Here is a 14,515-nt window from a genome sequence, read left to right on the forward strand (position 1 = left end):
TGCTGTCTTCAGCTGGAAGTTAGTACATGAGCAGCGGGAGTGGAGGAAATGGCAGAGACTTTGCAGTTAGACAGACCTGGGTTTAAATCTTAACCTTTACCACTGACCATGTGACTTTAGGCAGCTTACTTAACTTAATCAATTCCTGTTTTCTCGTCTCTCATATAGGGATGTTATCACAAACTGTGCTGGCCTTTTATGAACATTAAATAAGATGCTGCGTCAAAAGTGCCGGGACAGTGCTTAACATAGAGTCAGTTTTCTTATTATTCACCCCACTTTTCCTATTGAAATTCAGTAAGCGTTTAATGGTAATCAACACACTTGAAAGTACCTTCTCTCAGAAAATTCCCGTCAACTTCATATCCTTAACTCTCTACCCAAGGGACTGTTCCTTTCTCTTTCTCCCTGGCAGAGTCATAAGCACCTTTAGCAGTTCTATTGTACATACTCCCTTTGTAAAGCGAGAAAAGGCCAGACCCAGAGAGAAACAACATTAAGAGTACTATCTATATTGCTAGGAAAAAGTTTTAAATGGTATGTTTCAGTCCTTGCTACCATTTTCAGTCCTTACAAACTGCTTATAGGGAATGTTAAGCAAATGACCCACTGCCCCTTTTTTAAAGGTTAAAGGAAGCTATGAATGATTTTCAGGAATCCTAGTTACCCATCTCTTCCAGAAAACTCTCTGATAAACAGTGGTTACATTACTGGATCCCTGCAATTAGTTTTACCACAGCTCTTATGCTGCCCCAACAAAGGTTGCTTTCCTGGGGTGAGTGAGGTTTCTCATTCCTTATGCTTATGTCACTAAAAATATATTGAGGGAGAATGCTTGGCTTGGTAATAAAGACTAAGGTAGACAGACATGGATTCTAGCATATGAATGTGGGCAAGTTTTAAAAAAGTCTCTTTGAACCTCAGTTGTATCAATATAAAACAGAAATAGTAATAGTGATTTTGTAGGGTTATTATGAAAATGAATGATTAATGTTTGTAAAGCCCAGAAAATTCTAGTTGTTTTCCCTGTCCTTCCTTTCTTAAAATATTTTGTTTAAAAAATTTTTTTAAACAAAGTAATACATGTACACAATTTCAAAAATCAGATAAAATACAAGTTTTATAATATATAGTAACCTCTCCTATCAGACTCACCTAATTGACTGATGCTTCCCTTGTCAACTTTTTCCCATCTGCCTTCCATCTTCCAGGGATTTGTTGAAATTTCTTACTCATTAAGAGCTCTGGGCTCCTCTGGTGTTCTCTTCCCCATTATGAGAGGGTTACAACATTTCTTTCCTTTATTATCGTTATAATGTTTCTCTTTGGGGGTGTATGGAAGGGAGAAGGAGGTATATGCTGAATCTTCCTTGACCTAGAAGCCCATCATCCCAAATTTAGTTCAGAAAATGATTCTTTTCCTTTATTTAAAAGAAATTGTTACTGTATATTCAGTGCTAGGGAAATCATGGTGCCTCTGCCTGTGTGGACCTTAGAGTCTGAAGGTGAAGTGTAGATAAACAGTCCATACAGTGCAGTGACAGGGGTCTTAGAGGGTGCGACTGGGATTGTTTTCCTTGGTTAAGTCAAGTTGTTACAGAACTGGAAATAGAGTAAGAACTCTTAAACTTATTACTGAGAGTACTCAAAATTCCTTTTTTTTGGCTTCCTCACCACATAAACTTCACTCCCACCACTGTAACACATTGTGACACAGCTCTCTTAATAGCTATACCTTCAGAAAAACGTGTGCTTGGTTCTGTGGTTTGACTGGACTTTTGCTTCCTTGAGCTCCCATCATGTTCCAGCCTCCCAGAGCTGGTTAATAGCTGGACCACTTTCCTTTTATGTTTTTATTTCCTAGAGCTTATAAAGTTTTGGGGCCCATTTCATAGTTGAAGTGTATAATTGTTTCTTTCTGGCTGTTGTTCTGCTTCACCTCTTTAGGTCATTTGGCCTTGAACCCTCCACTGTCATAATTTTTAACACTGACCTAATCGGTTGGGAGAATTTCAGATCCAAGACTTGTGCTAAGAATTTGAATACAGCCAGGAGATTCAGGGAGCAGGTGAGGCTAAGCAGCTTACCCAGTCCCTTGACCAGCAATTTCTTTGTGGTAATTAAGCAATAGGTCAGCTGAGGATTTTCACTTCCTCTCTTATGGGCCTTATACTATTTCTGGAACTATTCAGAAATGATGGGATCCCTGTGGTGGTACTGTCGTTTCAGGTGGTACCACTTCCATAGCAATATTTCTCTCCTTAAAATATTCTTTCCTGCTAATCTCAGTGTAGCAAAATAAGCCTCATCAGTGAGGCAAGTGAGAAGTAGTTCCCAAACACATATTAACAAGCAAGTCCTAGTTGTTAGAGCTGTAATTGTGATCATTGTGTCAAAGATGATTTCCCCACTCCCCAGTTTATGCTCTTAATATCAGCTGGAAAATTTCAGTCTAACATACATCTCAAGTGATGGCAAATAATCCTCAGACCACAGTCACAAAATCACTGTTAACTATTATTTCTGTTTTATACAACTGAAGTTCAAAGAGATTTTTTTACAACTTGCTCACATTCATATGCTAGAATCCATGTCTGTCTGCCTTAGTCAAGCATTCTCCCTCAATATAATTTTAGTGACATAAGCATAAGGAATGTGGATGCGTCAGTGTATTTTAAATATATTTGTAATGGATTTGTAGCTCTTCAGATGCAAGGTACTCACATTTGATATAATCTGAGGATTATCTCCACTTACTTGATCTTAAGAGAAAATGTCTGGCCCTGAGTGGTAAGGTAGCATGGGATAGTTGGAATAGTAAGGCTATGGAATCAGACTGACTGGGGTCTAAAACTTCCTGCCTCAGTTGCAAGCTCTGTGCCCCTGACAAGTTAACTAACCTCTCTGAACCTCTGTTTACTCAACTCTAATGTATGAATAATAGTATTAGTCTCTTAGGTTTGTTGTGAGGATAAAGTAAAATAATGTAAGTGAAATACATGACACATGGTAGATGATCAGTGGATGTATTTTTTTTTTGATCAGTGGATATTTATAAAACAACTTCATACTTTGACTTATCTATAAAAGTAGAAGCTTAGCTAAGATGATCTCTAAGGTATATTCCAGCTCTAATAATTCTTGATTCTTTGATTCTCTTTGTATGAAAATTAATAAAATATGTATTTTAAAGATATTTATAGTTATATAATTGCAGAGTCCTTGGTTGTCTTGAATTACTGCTTGCAAAATACCCTTTGTTGGACATTGGAAGTTTAGAGAGCCAGTGGAGAAGGCATTGTACCAGACATTGCTGTAGTTCTCTTATCTAAGCTTGTTTCCTTATTTCAGTCATACTAGACTCTCCTGGGGCTCATGAAGCTGAGTCACCATCCCCACCTCCTCCTGCTTCTCCATCTCCTGAACCAGTGCCGAAGACTGAGCCAGAGCCTCCTTCTGTCAAGGTACAACTTTACTGGGATGTGTCCTTTATCGCCCAAGGATAAAACTACTCTGCTACGTTAGTTCGCTGCTGTACACTTCACAGATGTCAGCAGCCGGCTCCTGTCTCGTCCTGCTCTCCTATAGGTAGTGCAGAATGGGCATTCCCTCTCTTCTCACCTGAAGAGGGAGTTCAGCCATAAGGTGTCATCTCAGGAATGTGGCCAAAGTCAATCCTGGGAGCTCTTTTGTTTTTCATTCCCTCCAGCTTTAGGGCAGCTGTGCCACCCAACTCCTGTTGGCATTGTGCAAAGTGAAGTCTTGCAGCAGAGTGTGTGAAAGACAGAGTAGAACAAACAACTTATGCAGATTTGTTGCTCTTCAAGAAAAGGGCTGCAAATGGGGAAATACAGTTTTCAATGATCTTAATCTGGCTCTTGTCTGATTCTGTTAGTGTAAATAATGAAGGACTGAGAAGATGGGTGGTTTTTTTCCTTTATGAATATTAGTTTTCCTTAATTCATTGTGTTAAGACTCATTTAAATTTTGCACTGATTTCCTCATTAGCTGAAGAGAAAATGGGGTGGAAGACCAGTGGAGAGAAAAGGAAGTTGGTATAAGTAATACCTTTTGATACTAAATTAGCCAGTTGTAATGTTGCAGTGCCAAGATTGAACTAGCAGGTATCCACGGCAAGGGTGGATGCCATGGAGACCTCTGGTCTGGTTTAGAGGCCTTCCCTGAGTGCTTCCATAGTATCTGCTGTGGCCTTCCATTAAAGCCCTTACCACAGTGGATTGCAATGGTCTGTTTTCTTTGTCTCTCTCCTCCACTAAGGCCCTTGTCCTATTGGTCTTTTTAACCTTGACGCCTGCACTACCCAACAAAAGTTTGTTGACTGAATGAACACAGTTCTTTGCTCAACATGCTACTTTCCTTCTCACAATGAAGTATCAATGAGCGTAACTTGTCTGTGGTTGGGCTGATCCCCTAAAGGGAAATTTGTAGATAACTTGTTTAACTTTTTATCGTCATAGAATATTGGAGGGTGATTGTTATAGAGTAAAAAACTTTTGTTATTTTTCTCTGTAGCTTGATTGGTCAATTTAATGTTGTATCCTCTGATCTTCCTATGATCTTTTAGGGCTCAAGTGGAGAAAACAAAAGAAAACGAAAACGTGTGCTAAAATCTAAAGCCTTTGTGGACGAGGAGGGCTGCATAGGTAAGAAAAATTTTTGACTCCAAATCCAGAGATAGAGTTATTACCATGGAGAGCACCTTAATCCCTTACAGAGCAGGGTGCCTCAGACTTTAATATGCACATGATTCATCCCCAGGTGGTGCTGGGCTGCTTTCCTGTGGCCCACACTTTGAGTAGTGGAATATAGGGAACACTACAACTAAAGTCAGAATACCTGGGTTTCTGTTTGGGTAATATGCTTGAGATCTTGCATAAAAGTCACATCATCTCTGGTGGGGAGTTTCTTGATCTGTGGAGTGGAGGGAAAATACCATTTTGCCTACATGTGGGATTGTTGTGAAGATTCATGTGAAGTAATATATTTAAAAAACACTTTCAAGATGGAAACCACAATACCAATTTTAAATCATAGACACTGAGAAACATCTGGGTTTTTTTTGAATGTTTGTTTTATACATTTGAACAGTGGAAAAGAAGCTCCTATAGAAGACTAGACTCTGAAGAGAGTGTCAAGAGTCTTCTTTGTGTTTTGTCCCATTTGTTCTATAGAGGGGTCTGACTCTTCCAAATCACTTCCTTTATGTTTCCTGCTTGTAAGCCATGTTAGGTAACAGCATGTGCTTTTTATGGAGGCCTAGAGGGAAATTAGAATTCAGGCCTCAAGTCATTGCTTGATTCTTCAGCCATGTTTTAGCTTGTTCTACCACGATTGACCGACTTCTGTGGGGCTTTTAAGATTTAGCACTTGAGGCCCGATGAGATGTTCAGATCCTGGTACTGTCTTTTGTGTTTGTAAAAAGTTGTGGGTTTAGGCTCTTCAACCACTTGTTAGTGAGATAGCCGAGAATTGTCATTTCTCCTTTCCTGTGGCACCTGCCACACGCTGGCTCTCCTAGAGAAGTATTTTTTCCCTTTCTTGATTTTCCTTTTCTGGTTCAAATTTTTGTCTTAAAAAGATTGATAGACTCTGAAGAATCAACTTTCCCTAGGCAATGTGGTTGTTAAAACTAGTGAAGGGGGCTTCCCTGGTGGCGCAGTGGTTGAGAGTCCACCTGCCGATGCAGGGGACATGGGTTCATGCCCCGGTCCGGGAAGATCCCACGTGCCGCGGAGCGGCTGGGCCTGTGAGCCATGGCTGCTGAGCCTGCGCTTCCGGAGCCTGTGCTCCGCAGCGAGAGAGGCCACAACAGTGAGAGGCCTGCGTACCGCAAAAAAAAAAACCAAAAAAAAAAAACTAGTGAAGACCTTTCATCAGTCTCGAGCCCTCTCCCATTCCCCACCTCCCACTCATCTGAAAAGGCCTCTGCCATTTTAATTGTAGCATGTGATTGGGAATAAAATTCCTTACACAGGAAATTTCTGTCTTTTCAGTGATAACTTTCTTGTGCCTATGAATTCTGGATTTTGGTCTTTTTTTGTTTTGTTTGTTTTTTGCTTTTAGTCTTCTAGTAATGAATTTCAAGCCTCTTGGTTTGACTGTTAATGGTAATTTACATATTTACTGTTGAATTTTTAATTCTTTTTTCTTTTAAGAGGACAAAAGCATCAGTGCCAGTTTTTCCCTCCTGCTACCCCAAAAGAAAAGTGTCAAAAATATCTTTATGGGAGTTCATTGGGAATTTGGGGCTAATTACCTATTGCTTTGTTCAAAACACAGTACTCAAGTTTTGGCCAGGTATGGGATGTGAACTTTTTTGTACTCCTGTCTCCAGACAGGACTATTAAGAGCCTTGGATGCAACAATGAAAACTGTGCTCACATAGCACATTTTTTTTTAAGGTTTTTAGTCCAAGGTCAACCTAATGAATCTTGGTTCCTGTAACCAATAAAGGAGTTCTGCTTTCCTCTCTCTGCTCAGACTGTTCCAAATGTACCAGCACAGGGGGCTTCTCCTGTCCTGTGCTGGATGGGGGTTGGTCTGTGGGCTTAAAAAGCTGATCTTTCCCTTTCTGTGAGTTTACTACAGGGACTGGGGAGTTGGGCCCCTGAGATAAATTTGGGGTGGACTTCTGGACAGGGTGGATTTCTAAGAGCAAAACAGTTGAGTGGAAAAGAATTCTTCTACCCATGCAAACTGCGCCTGTTTTTATGGCAGCCCAGAAAAGTGGCGTGTTGTTCAGCTAAAATAAAGGTCCTGTATTTTTAAGTTGAAATCTCCTTTGTCCTGTAGTTTGAAGTAGCCACAGCTTTGAATATAGAAATGCTCCTTTTAGCTCTTAAGGTATATACAAAGTGTTCTGCTTAAGAAATTCTGTTGGTGCTGCCCTGACTGGTTTTTAACTCCCTCAAGCAGTGCATTGCACAGAATCGGCAATGAGACAACCAGTGGTTAGTCATGAAATAATGAGCTAATTGATGCTGAAGTTTAATATTACAGACATGCCACCATTTGAATACATAATATAACTTATGAAGGAGCAAGTCTTGTCTTTTCTATATCTGTAGGTGGCTCTTTAGAATTCCCTAATTTGAGATATTGAGTAAATAACAGCTCATAATTTTGTTCTAAAATCCAGTTATGTAATGCTTTGGAAGTTGCATCAGGATGGGGATGATGTTCTGGGATCATAATTGTTGAACTAACAAGTATACCATGGAAATTCCTGAAGTATCTTAGAGCAACATTTCTTAAACTTTGTTGAGTAGATGCATTACTTGAAGATCTTGACAAAATTCAAATTCTGATTCAGTAGGCCTGGGTTAGGACTTGAGATTCTGTGTTTCTAATAAGCTCATGGGAGATTCTAATGCCTCTGGTCTGTGGAGCCTTAAGATCTTCAAGAACGCTTAGTATATATTGAAAGCTTACTAGTGTTTTTTTAGCCTCTTCGTTGACAGGGGTCAGCCAAAGTGACTTCTAGGCTGTTGAAAGTAATGACAAATCCTAGGAACTCTTAGGGAGGGGACTGTTGATTATGCAACCTTAATAAGAATAGATGAATAAGGTGAAGGAGTACTCCACTGGTTATAGCCAGTTGACCTCCAGCGTGGCCCATTGCAAGAGGAAAATATAGCACTGAAGAGTGCTTGCCAAAGACTACTGGGTGTATTTGTACATTTTGTAGGGCAGTATATCACCTTTTACAGGGGAGCAAAGAATGGTGATTCTCAAGGTGTGGTCCCCAGACCAGCAGCATATCAGCATCACCTGAGAACATGTTAGAAAAGCAAATTCTTGGGTCCACCCCAGACCTATTGAATATAAAACCCTGGAAATAAAGCCCAGCCATACGTGTTTAAATGAGCCTTCAGGTAATTCTGATACACATTAAAATTTGAGACTATGTAAGTGACAGACTAGGTATTAGAACACAGGTGTATTTGATTCCAAAGCCTATGCCTCTAGAACAGTTCGGCGGATATATTTTATTAGAAAAAAATGATCAATAATCGAGAGCTTAAAACTATCATTGTATGTTAGTGGGAAAAAATACCTTTCACTTTACTCATTTGAATATTATGCATATTAGGTTACTCTATTCAGCTAAGAAAAGGTGTTTTCCTTTTTCCATCATTTGCTGAGAAAGGATTTAGATGACGTTGACTGTACAGCTGCTGCATCTCTCTAAAGTCACAGGAGGGTGGCATTGTACTGTTTCTTGCGGTTGGTGTGTGCACTGCAGTAGTATTGAAGAGACCCTCATCAGTTCTGGGACATCATTGTTGGAAGCGATTGTCTACCTGTGCCCTTTGGGGCTTCCTTATAGTGACTCCTCACTGGTATAATTTTTTTTTAAAGTTTCCAGTGGGGAGGGATCAGTGAATTTTATTGGTAGGAGAAAAAGCGCAATACACCCTTGGCTGACAGGGAGTAAAAACACTGGGAACTTTTTCTCATTTTATCGTTGTCCTTCCTTAAAACTATCAAGTTTGTCATCTGACCAAGTTTGCTTGAGATAGTCATTCTTCATGATGTAGACCATTACTAAATCCTGGGTCACTGAGAACCAAGGACTGAATAGTTGAGTAGCTAATCTCCAGTTCACAGTGGGTGACATCAGGATAGGACTAGCCAGGAGGGTCCATGGCAATGAGTCCGGCTAGGTAGGATGGGGACTGGCTGGTAGAGCAGAGCTTAAGACCAGGAAAACCAGTGATGGAAATGGCAGGCACTGTGGGTCAGGGAGGTGAGACTGAAGAAGTCAGTCAAAGCATGGAGGTAGAAGTAGGTGTTTGAGATGCAGACAGTTCTTATGTAGAGCTCAGCAAGTTAGCTAAGCATAGACCAAGGCCCAAATGCAGGATTTGGGCAACCACATGATAAGGGCCCACTTAAAGGCATGGGGCATAGCAGTGACGGAGTAAGGGTGAATGTTGATTTTGAGCCCCAGCTAGAGGCTGTGTGAGCTCAAAATACTGCTTCCTCCCTGAGGCGGGATCTGATCTCCCAGCGGGATTGAGCTGCGATGGTCAGTGAGCACACCTCCCTTGGTCAGTGGGTCTGAGGGGATTGGAGTGAACCAGACATCTCGTTCTCTCTCGAGAGCTGTGTTCTAAATGACTCAACCCACTTATATCCCATTTTTTTCTTTATTCTTCCAGTAACTGAAAAGGTCTACGAGAGTGAATCCTGCACAGATAGTGAAGACGAGCTTAAGATGAAGACTTCCTCTGTACATAGGCCTCCCACCATGACTCTGAAAAAGGAACCCAAAGAGGAACGAAAGGGCCCAAAGAAAGGAACTGCTGCTCTGGGCAAAGCCAATAGACAAGTGTCCATTACTGGCTTCTTCCAGAGGAAGTGAACTGCCATCTCTGTTAGGTCCAGAGATGTGGAGTGGTCAAGGGACAAGACCAAGACATACAGACTCTCACTTACTGTGTAAGTTCATCCAGTACCTCACCTCATCTTTATCAAAAGACTGTTTTTCCATCCTGTGAGGTTTATACAGCTTCTGGTTTTCAACAAAAAGGAAATCACCTGGAAGCAAGAGGCAAAAGAATATTTCAAAAGCTGTTATCTTCCAACATTTTTTAAGCACAATTTTGACCTGTTCAGGAGAAGAATTCATTCCAAAAATAAATTGGAACAGGTTTCAGAATTATCACTGAAGCCGTTAGTGGCTAATCCACTGTGCCCTACCCACCCTGTGCCCTTATCCATCCATTTATGGCTCAGGAAGTGATCCTCCGTGTTCTTTTGTATTTTGTGGACTTGTGTGGGTATTCTTTTATGCCTGAATTTTACTGGATGTGTTTACCACTTCCCCATCCTCCCTTCCCCACTACCACACTTTTGTGTGAAGCATTTTCTGTAAGTCTTTTAAATCTTGGTTGGACTAAAGGCTGAAACAAAAATCTCCCGGTAATCCTCTTTTCCTCCATTATGAAGTACACTGACACCTGGCCACAGACCAGCACATTACTTGTGTTCTAGCCCTTTCACAAAAGCTCTTACTCTTGAGCCCTTTATTCGCAATTAGTGGTTAGGGAAAAGCCTCAGGCAGAGCACAAATAGAAATGTAATGATGTATTCAACCCCACCAGAAATTACTTAGAGTCAACATTGATGACATTAGAGGACTTGTCATGTTGCTGACACAGGCTGTGCTTTATACTACACTTTGTGATTTTTGTCTCCTCCTCTCTCTCCCTTTCCCACTCTCAGTACCTAGAGGGGGAAACCCATACAGTGAAATGAAGGCTAAAAAGAGAAGTCCCTTCTTACATGCAATGTACAACAGTTAAGTAAAATTTCTCCTTTTCAAGGAAACTGAATGTTAGAAACAACAATTTTCCAGGAAGGTAATGAGGAAGGGGTAAAGCACATTGTCTATTGTTGCTGCTCCTCTGTATTTTTAACTTCCTCACATGCTTAGAAGTACAGGCTCCCCAAGAAGAGATGGAGAGACTGAGTCATTGGTAGATCTAAACATTTTCATTTGTTACTTATGGAAAATCATTTATTCCAGTGATAACTTGGAAGCACCTTCCTTTATGGCTGGACAGTGAGCTCAGGGGATGGAGGTGGTGTGGCGGTGACCTTGCACAGTGAGCTCTGGGGAAAGGAACACAGGCTCAGCTGCTGCTGGAGTGACTCATGACTTAACAGACGAGGGACGTCTGACTTGCTTCTTGCTCCTTCTGCCTTCGCCTGGTGTATGTCGTAAGTGATGCAGTCAGCCGTCTACTGTTTAAGGTTAGGATTGTGACTGACCTTAGATTAATAGGAGCTTCTTTAGCAACTGTCACCCAGGGCCCTCCAGCCAGGCACCCCATGGACTTGATTAAAACCAGAGGTTTGGGAGATTAGTCCCAGCATTGCATTACGTCTACAACTTGAGAAGGCTGAGGCTTTGTGCAGCAAGCTGAGTAAAGGTTGACACATTCCAAACTCCTTTCTTTTTTAAATGTAAAAGGATGGAGAGAAGGGTGGAAAGGCTGGATTTAACTTTACAAAAAACTTCTGGAGAGGAATCCCTTTTAAATGGTTATTTTCGCCATTGCCTCTAGTCATTTTTCTAAATAGAAATGGAAAATTAAAGAAAAAAAAAGCAACAATCCAGCCTTTTAAAAAAAAAATTATCATGCTGGGATCTCTAATTAAATCACATTTTGAATTGGAAAACTCTGGTGCTGGTGGAGTTCTGTCTTTGCAAGCATAATGCAAATCCTGTGGTCACTGTGCCCAGTATGCTGCCTACACTCTGAGCCGTCTGCAAGGCTTATTGAGTAGTAAGTGCTGGCTGTTTCCTTTTCGTAAAAAAAAAAAAAACTCTACCATGTTATCCACATGAGTTAAATAAATTTGAGAAGTTGTTTTAAAACAGTGCTTCAAACTGATTGTCTGATGAATCTGTTACTTGACAGGATGGCAACAGTGTATGCAGTTATTTAAACTCTGAACAGGAACAAGGCTGGTTTTCAGTTTATATTGTTAAAACTGCATACCCATAGTCTGAGATGGACAAGTTATTTGCTGTCTTCATCATTTTTTCAGTCCTGTGGGAAATCTTAGATTCAGCCAACCTCATTTTTTAGTTCCTTTAGAAGAAAATCTAGTCCTGATCTTGCACATTGTGTTAGTCTGGCTTCACCACTTGCTGGCTCTGTGACCTTGGGCAGATTTCTAAACCTCAGATTCTTTATCAAAATAGAGCTCAAACAAGTTACCATGGGCCACCAAGAGTGAAGTAATGTGTATACAGAATAAATTCGGCACACGTAGGTGCTCTGCAAATGATGGCTTTCTTCTTGATGTCATAAATGATGCAGTCAGCCACCAACTTCCTGAAATGTTATCAAGGAAATGACCCAGATGTTACACTCTTTCAAAATATTCATTCTGGCTGTCAGTGTGGTCAAAGAGGGAAGATAGTTACCTTATTTTGTGAAAGGTTTTAGAGAGTATATTTTCTTATTGAGAGAAAGTGAGATTCGTAGATGGCTATATTTACTATTCATTAAAACATTTATTGCGTATCTCCTATATGTCATGCTTCTGTCCTGAGCACTAGAAGGTAGAATCCTAGAATTTGGCACTTGTCCTCAGGAACTAGTGGAAGGGACAAGAAAGTAAAGTGAAATCATAGCATCACATGGTGAGTGCAATGATAAATAAGCGCAGGGTCCTCAGAGAGCTCATAGGAGGGGGGGTGTTGAGGACATCTTCCTGAAGGAGAGAAAGCCAAGCAGTTTTTCTGAAGGATGAGTAGGATTTTACCAAGCAAAGAGGAATGGAAAGGATTTTCCAGGTAGAGGAATGTGACTTTTGGGGAGAAATGGACTATTAGAATTTGGGAATAGGGAGGGAAATATATTGGGAAGTGAAGTTGGGGTCCTGCTAAGGAGTTTGGATTTTATTTGAAGACTACGAGGGCCAATCAAAGAATTTTAAGAAGAGGAGTAACATTAGAAGTTGATTTTTATTTCAGCGTGACAGCTGGCATTTTCTTTGATTTTGTGTGCCATATAGGGAGTGTTTCTACCCATGCTTGCCCATCGTATCTTAGTTCTAGTAGTATTCAAATTAAAGTTCTAATGGAATTAAAGAAAAATGTTCTGGCTAAAGTAAGACTGCTTAATTCTGGCAGTCAGGGTAGGCAGTTGCAGTATTTTCCCTTGCCTCCCCCCATCAAAGCAGCTTTCTCTAGCAGAAATGATTTCAGTTTTTTAAAAGTGATTTCAAAAACTGGTAGTTCTTCTCTGACACTCTCAATGATATGAGCCTCTACTCATTTCCCTGAAAAAAAACGGAGGAGGACGAGTGGAACAGTTCTATTCCTTTTCTTTGTTTCTCTAAGAAGACATTAGTTATTATACAGGAGAGAGCTGAAGAGAAGGGCCATATAAGGAAACGAAATAGTTGCTCCAGGACCTGAGTAGAGTGAGTGCCTAATAATGTATTTGCCAGAAACGTACTCTGTGTCAAGACTCGTTTTGGTAAACTTGTCTCCTTTCATTGGTTCCGGGATCTCAGTATGCTGTAATGCAGCTTTTTACCACCACAAAACATTCTGGGGCTGCCTCGTTTTGTTGTGAGAAGGCAGTATTGCTTTTTGAGTTATTACCCTGGCGGCTCTGTAAATTAGCCCATGCTGTCACTATGCCCTCTCTGAAGGGCACGTTGTACCCAAATGACTGCATTTAGGATGGACTCTTGCCACTCCCTGCTGCGTGACACTTCTCACCATTTGTATCTGTGTCCAGTTTTTTTGTGTTCTTAAGTGTGGGCCACCCACAGATTGCCACCCAGGCTCTTTAGCCTGAGAAACTTGGGAAGGCTTCTGATCCAAACCCACCTTAACTCTAGAATTCCCCCTCATTTCAAACCCTAAATATCATGTGGCTCCTCTGCCACCTCTCCCCGTTTTTCTCATTTGCTTTTGCCAGACTCCTTGTTTCTTGAGGCTTCACTTTGGCTTCTCCCCCTCTTTTTTTTTTTTAATATTCAAAGTTCTTCACAGCTAGTCCTTCTATAACTTCTTTTTTTTTTCAGTCTTTTAAGGCTTTCTTTCTCAAGGTTCTTATGTCGTTTATTGAACTGCTCTTGAAGAATGGAAAAACCACGTTGTTTAGCATCTACTTTGGGTCATTCAAATCCAGAGGGTCAAACAGTTGTTGAATACTAGTTATGTTTAGTCCTGGATAAGATACTTGAGGGATTGCAAGAGCTCAGAGGCTATCATTATGGAGTGGAGGACAGGCACACTAAATAGCATTAGATAGCAACTGAGATGATGCTTAGATGAGTGGTAAGAGGGACTTAATTCAGAAGAGAACCTGGATAACCATAATGGGCGAAAATTTATAGTCCTGTGTAAAGAATAACAAAGAATTTAAGACAAGAAACAGGCTAAGGAAGGTTCACCATTTTAGTGGATTTTTAAAAAAATGTTTATTTGGCTGCACTGAGTCTTAGTTGCGGCACGTGGGATCTTTTGTTGCAGCATGCGGGCTCTTTTAGTTGTGGCATGTGGGGTCTTTAGTTGTGGAATGCGGGCTCCTTTAGTTGCGGGACGTGGGATCTAGTTTCCTGACCAAGGATCGAACCCAGGCCCCCTGCATTGGAGTGCAGAGTTTTCACCACTGGACCACCAGGGAAGTCCCTTTAGTGGATATTTATCTAGCTGTTTGAACATCACCATTTACACAATCATTGTATAAGTAAACCATGATAAAGTGAATCCTTAATGGGGTTATTTCTGCCCTACCTTAAAAATGAGAGTATTGACAAGATAGCAAGCAGGTACCCAGTGTTATTCCAAAAGGCAGTTTACAGGATCTACATACATTGGATCAGCATGAATTCAACTCAGTTTTGCACACACTCAACAATTTTGACATACTGGGGAAGCAGGGTGCTGTGATGGAAATAACACAAGTTGGGAGGCAGAGGGCTCTGGATTCAAACCCTGTTTAAGGCACTGAGC

The 14,515-nt window shown here is 40.8% G+C and overlaps 1 protein-coding gene across 3 annotated transcripts in view; it reads left to right on the forward strand.

The window, feature by feature from the left end:
• The window catches only part of POLD3 (DNA polymerase delta 3, accessory subunit), a 48,754-nt gene extending 36,367 nt beyond the window's left edge, over positions 1–12,387 (forward strand). For 2 of the 3 annotated variants that reach the window (XM_027083386.1, XM_027083384.1), the window contains exons 10-12: positions 3,352–3,464; positions 4,586–4,664; positions 9,186–9,943. In XM_027083386.1, coding sequence (XP_026939187.1) covers positions 3,352–3,464; positions 4,586–4,664; positions 9,186–9,388 — 395 coding nt within the window. In that variant the 3' untranslated portion in view covers positions 9,389–9,943. Of the gene's footprint in view, positions 1–3,351; positions 3,465–4,585; positions 4,665–9,185; positions 9,944–10,555 lie in introns of those variants that run through there. The other variant, XR_003428064.1, reaches the window with a different exon arrangement.
• The last annotated feature ends 2,128 nt before the right edge of the window (positions 12,388–14,515 follow it).

The sequence above is a fragment of the Aethalodelphis obliquidens genome, unplaced genomic scaffold (genome assembly GCF_003676395.1).
Source record: "Aethalodelphis obliquidens isolate GAN/ISIS:26980383/991018 unplaced genomic scaffold, ASM367639v1 scaffold50, whole genome shotgun sequence".
In the NCBI taxonomy this organism is placed as follows: Eukaryota; Metazoa; Chordata; class Mammalia; order Artiodactyla; family Delphinidae; genus Aethalodelphis; species Aethalodelphis obliquidens.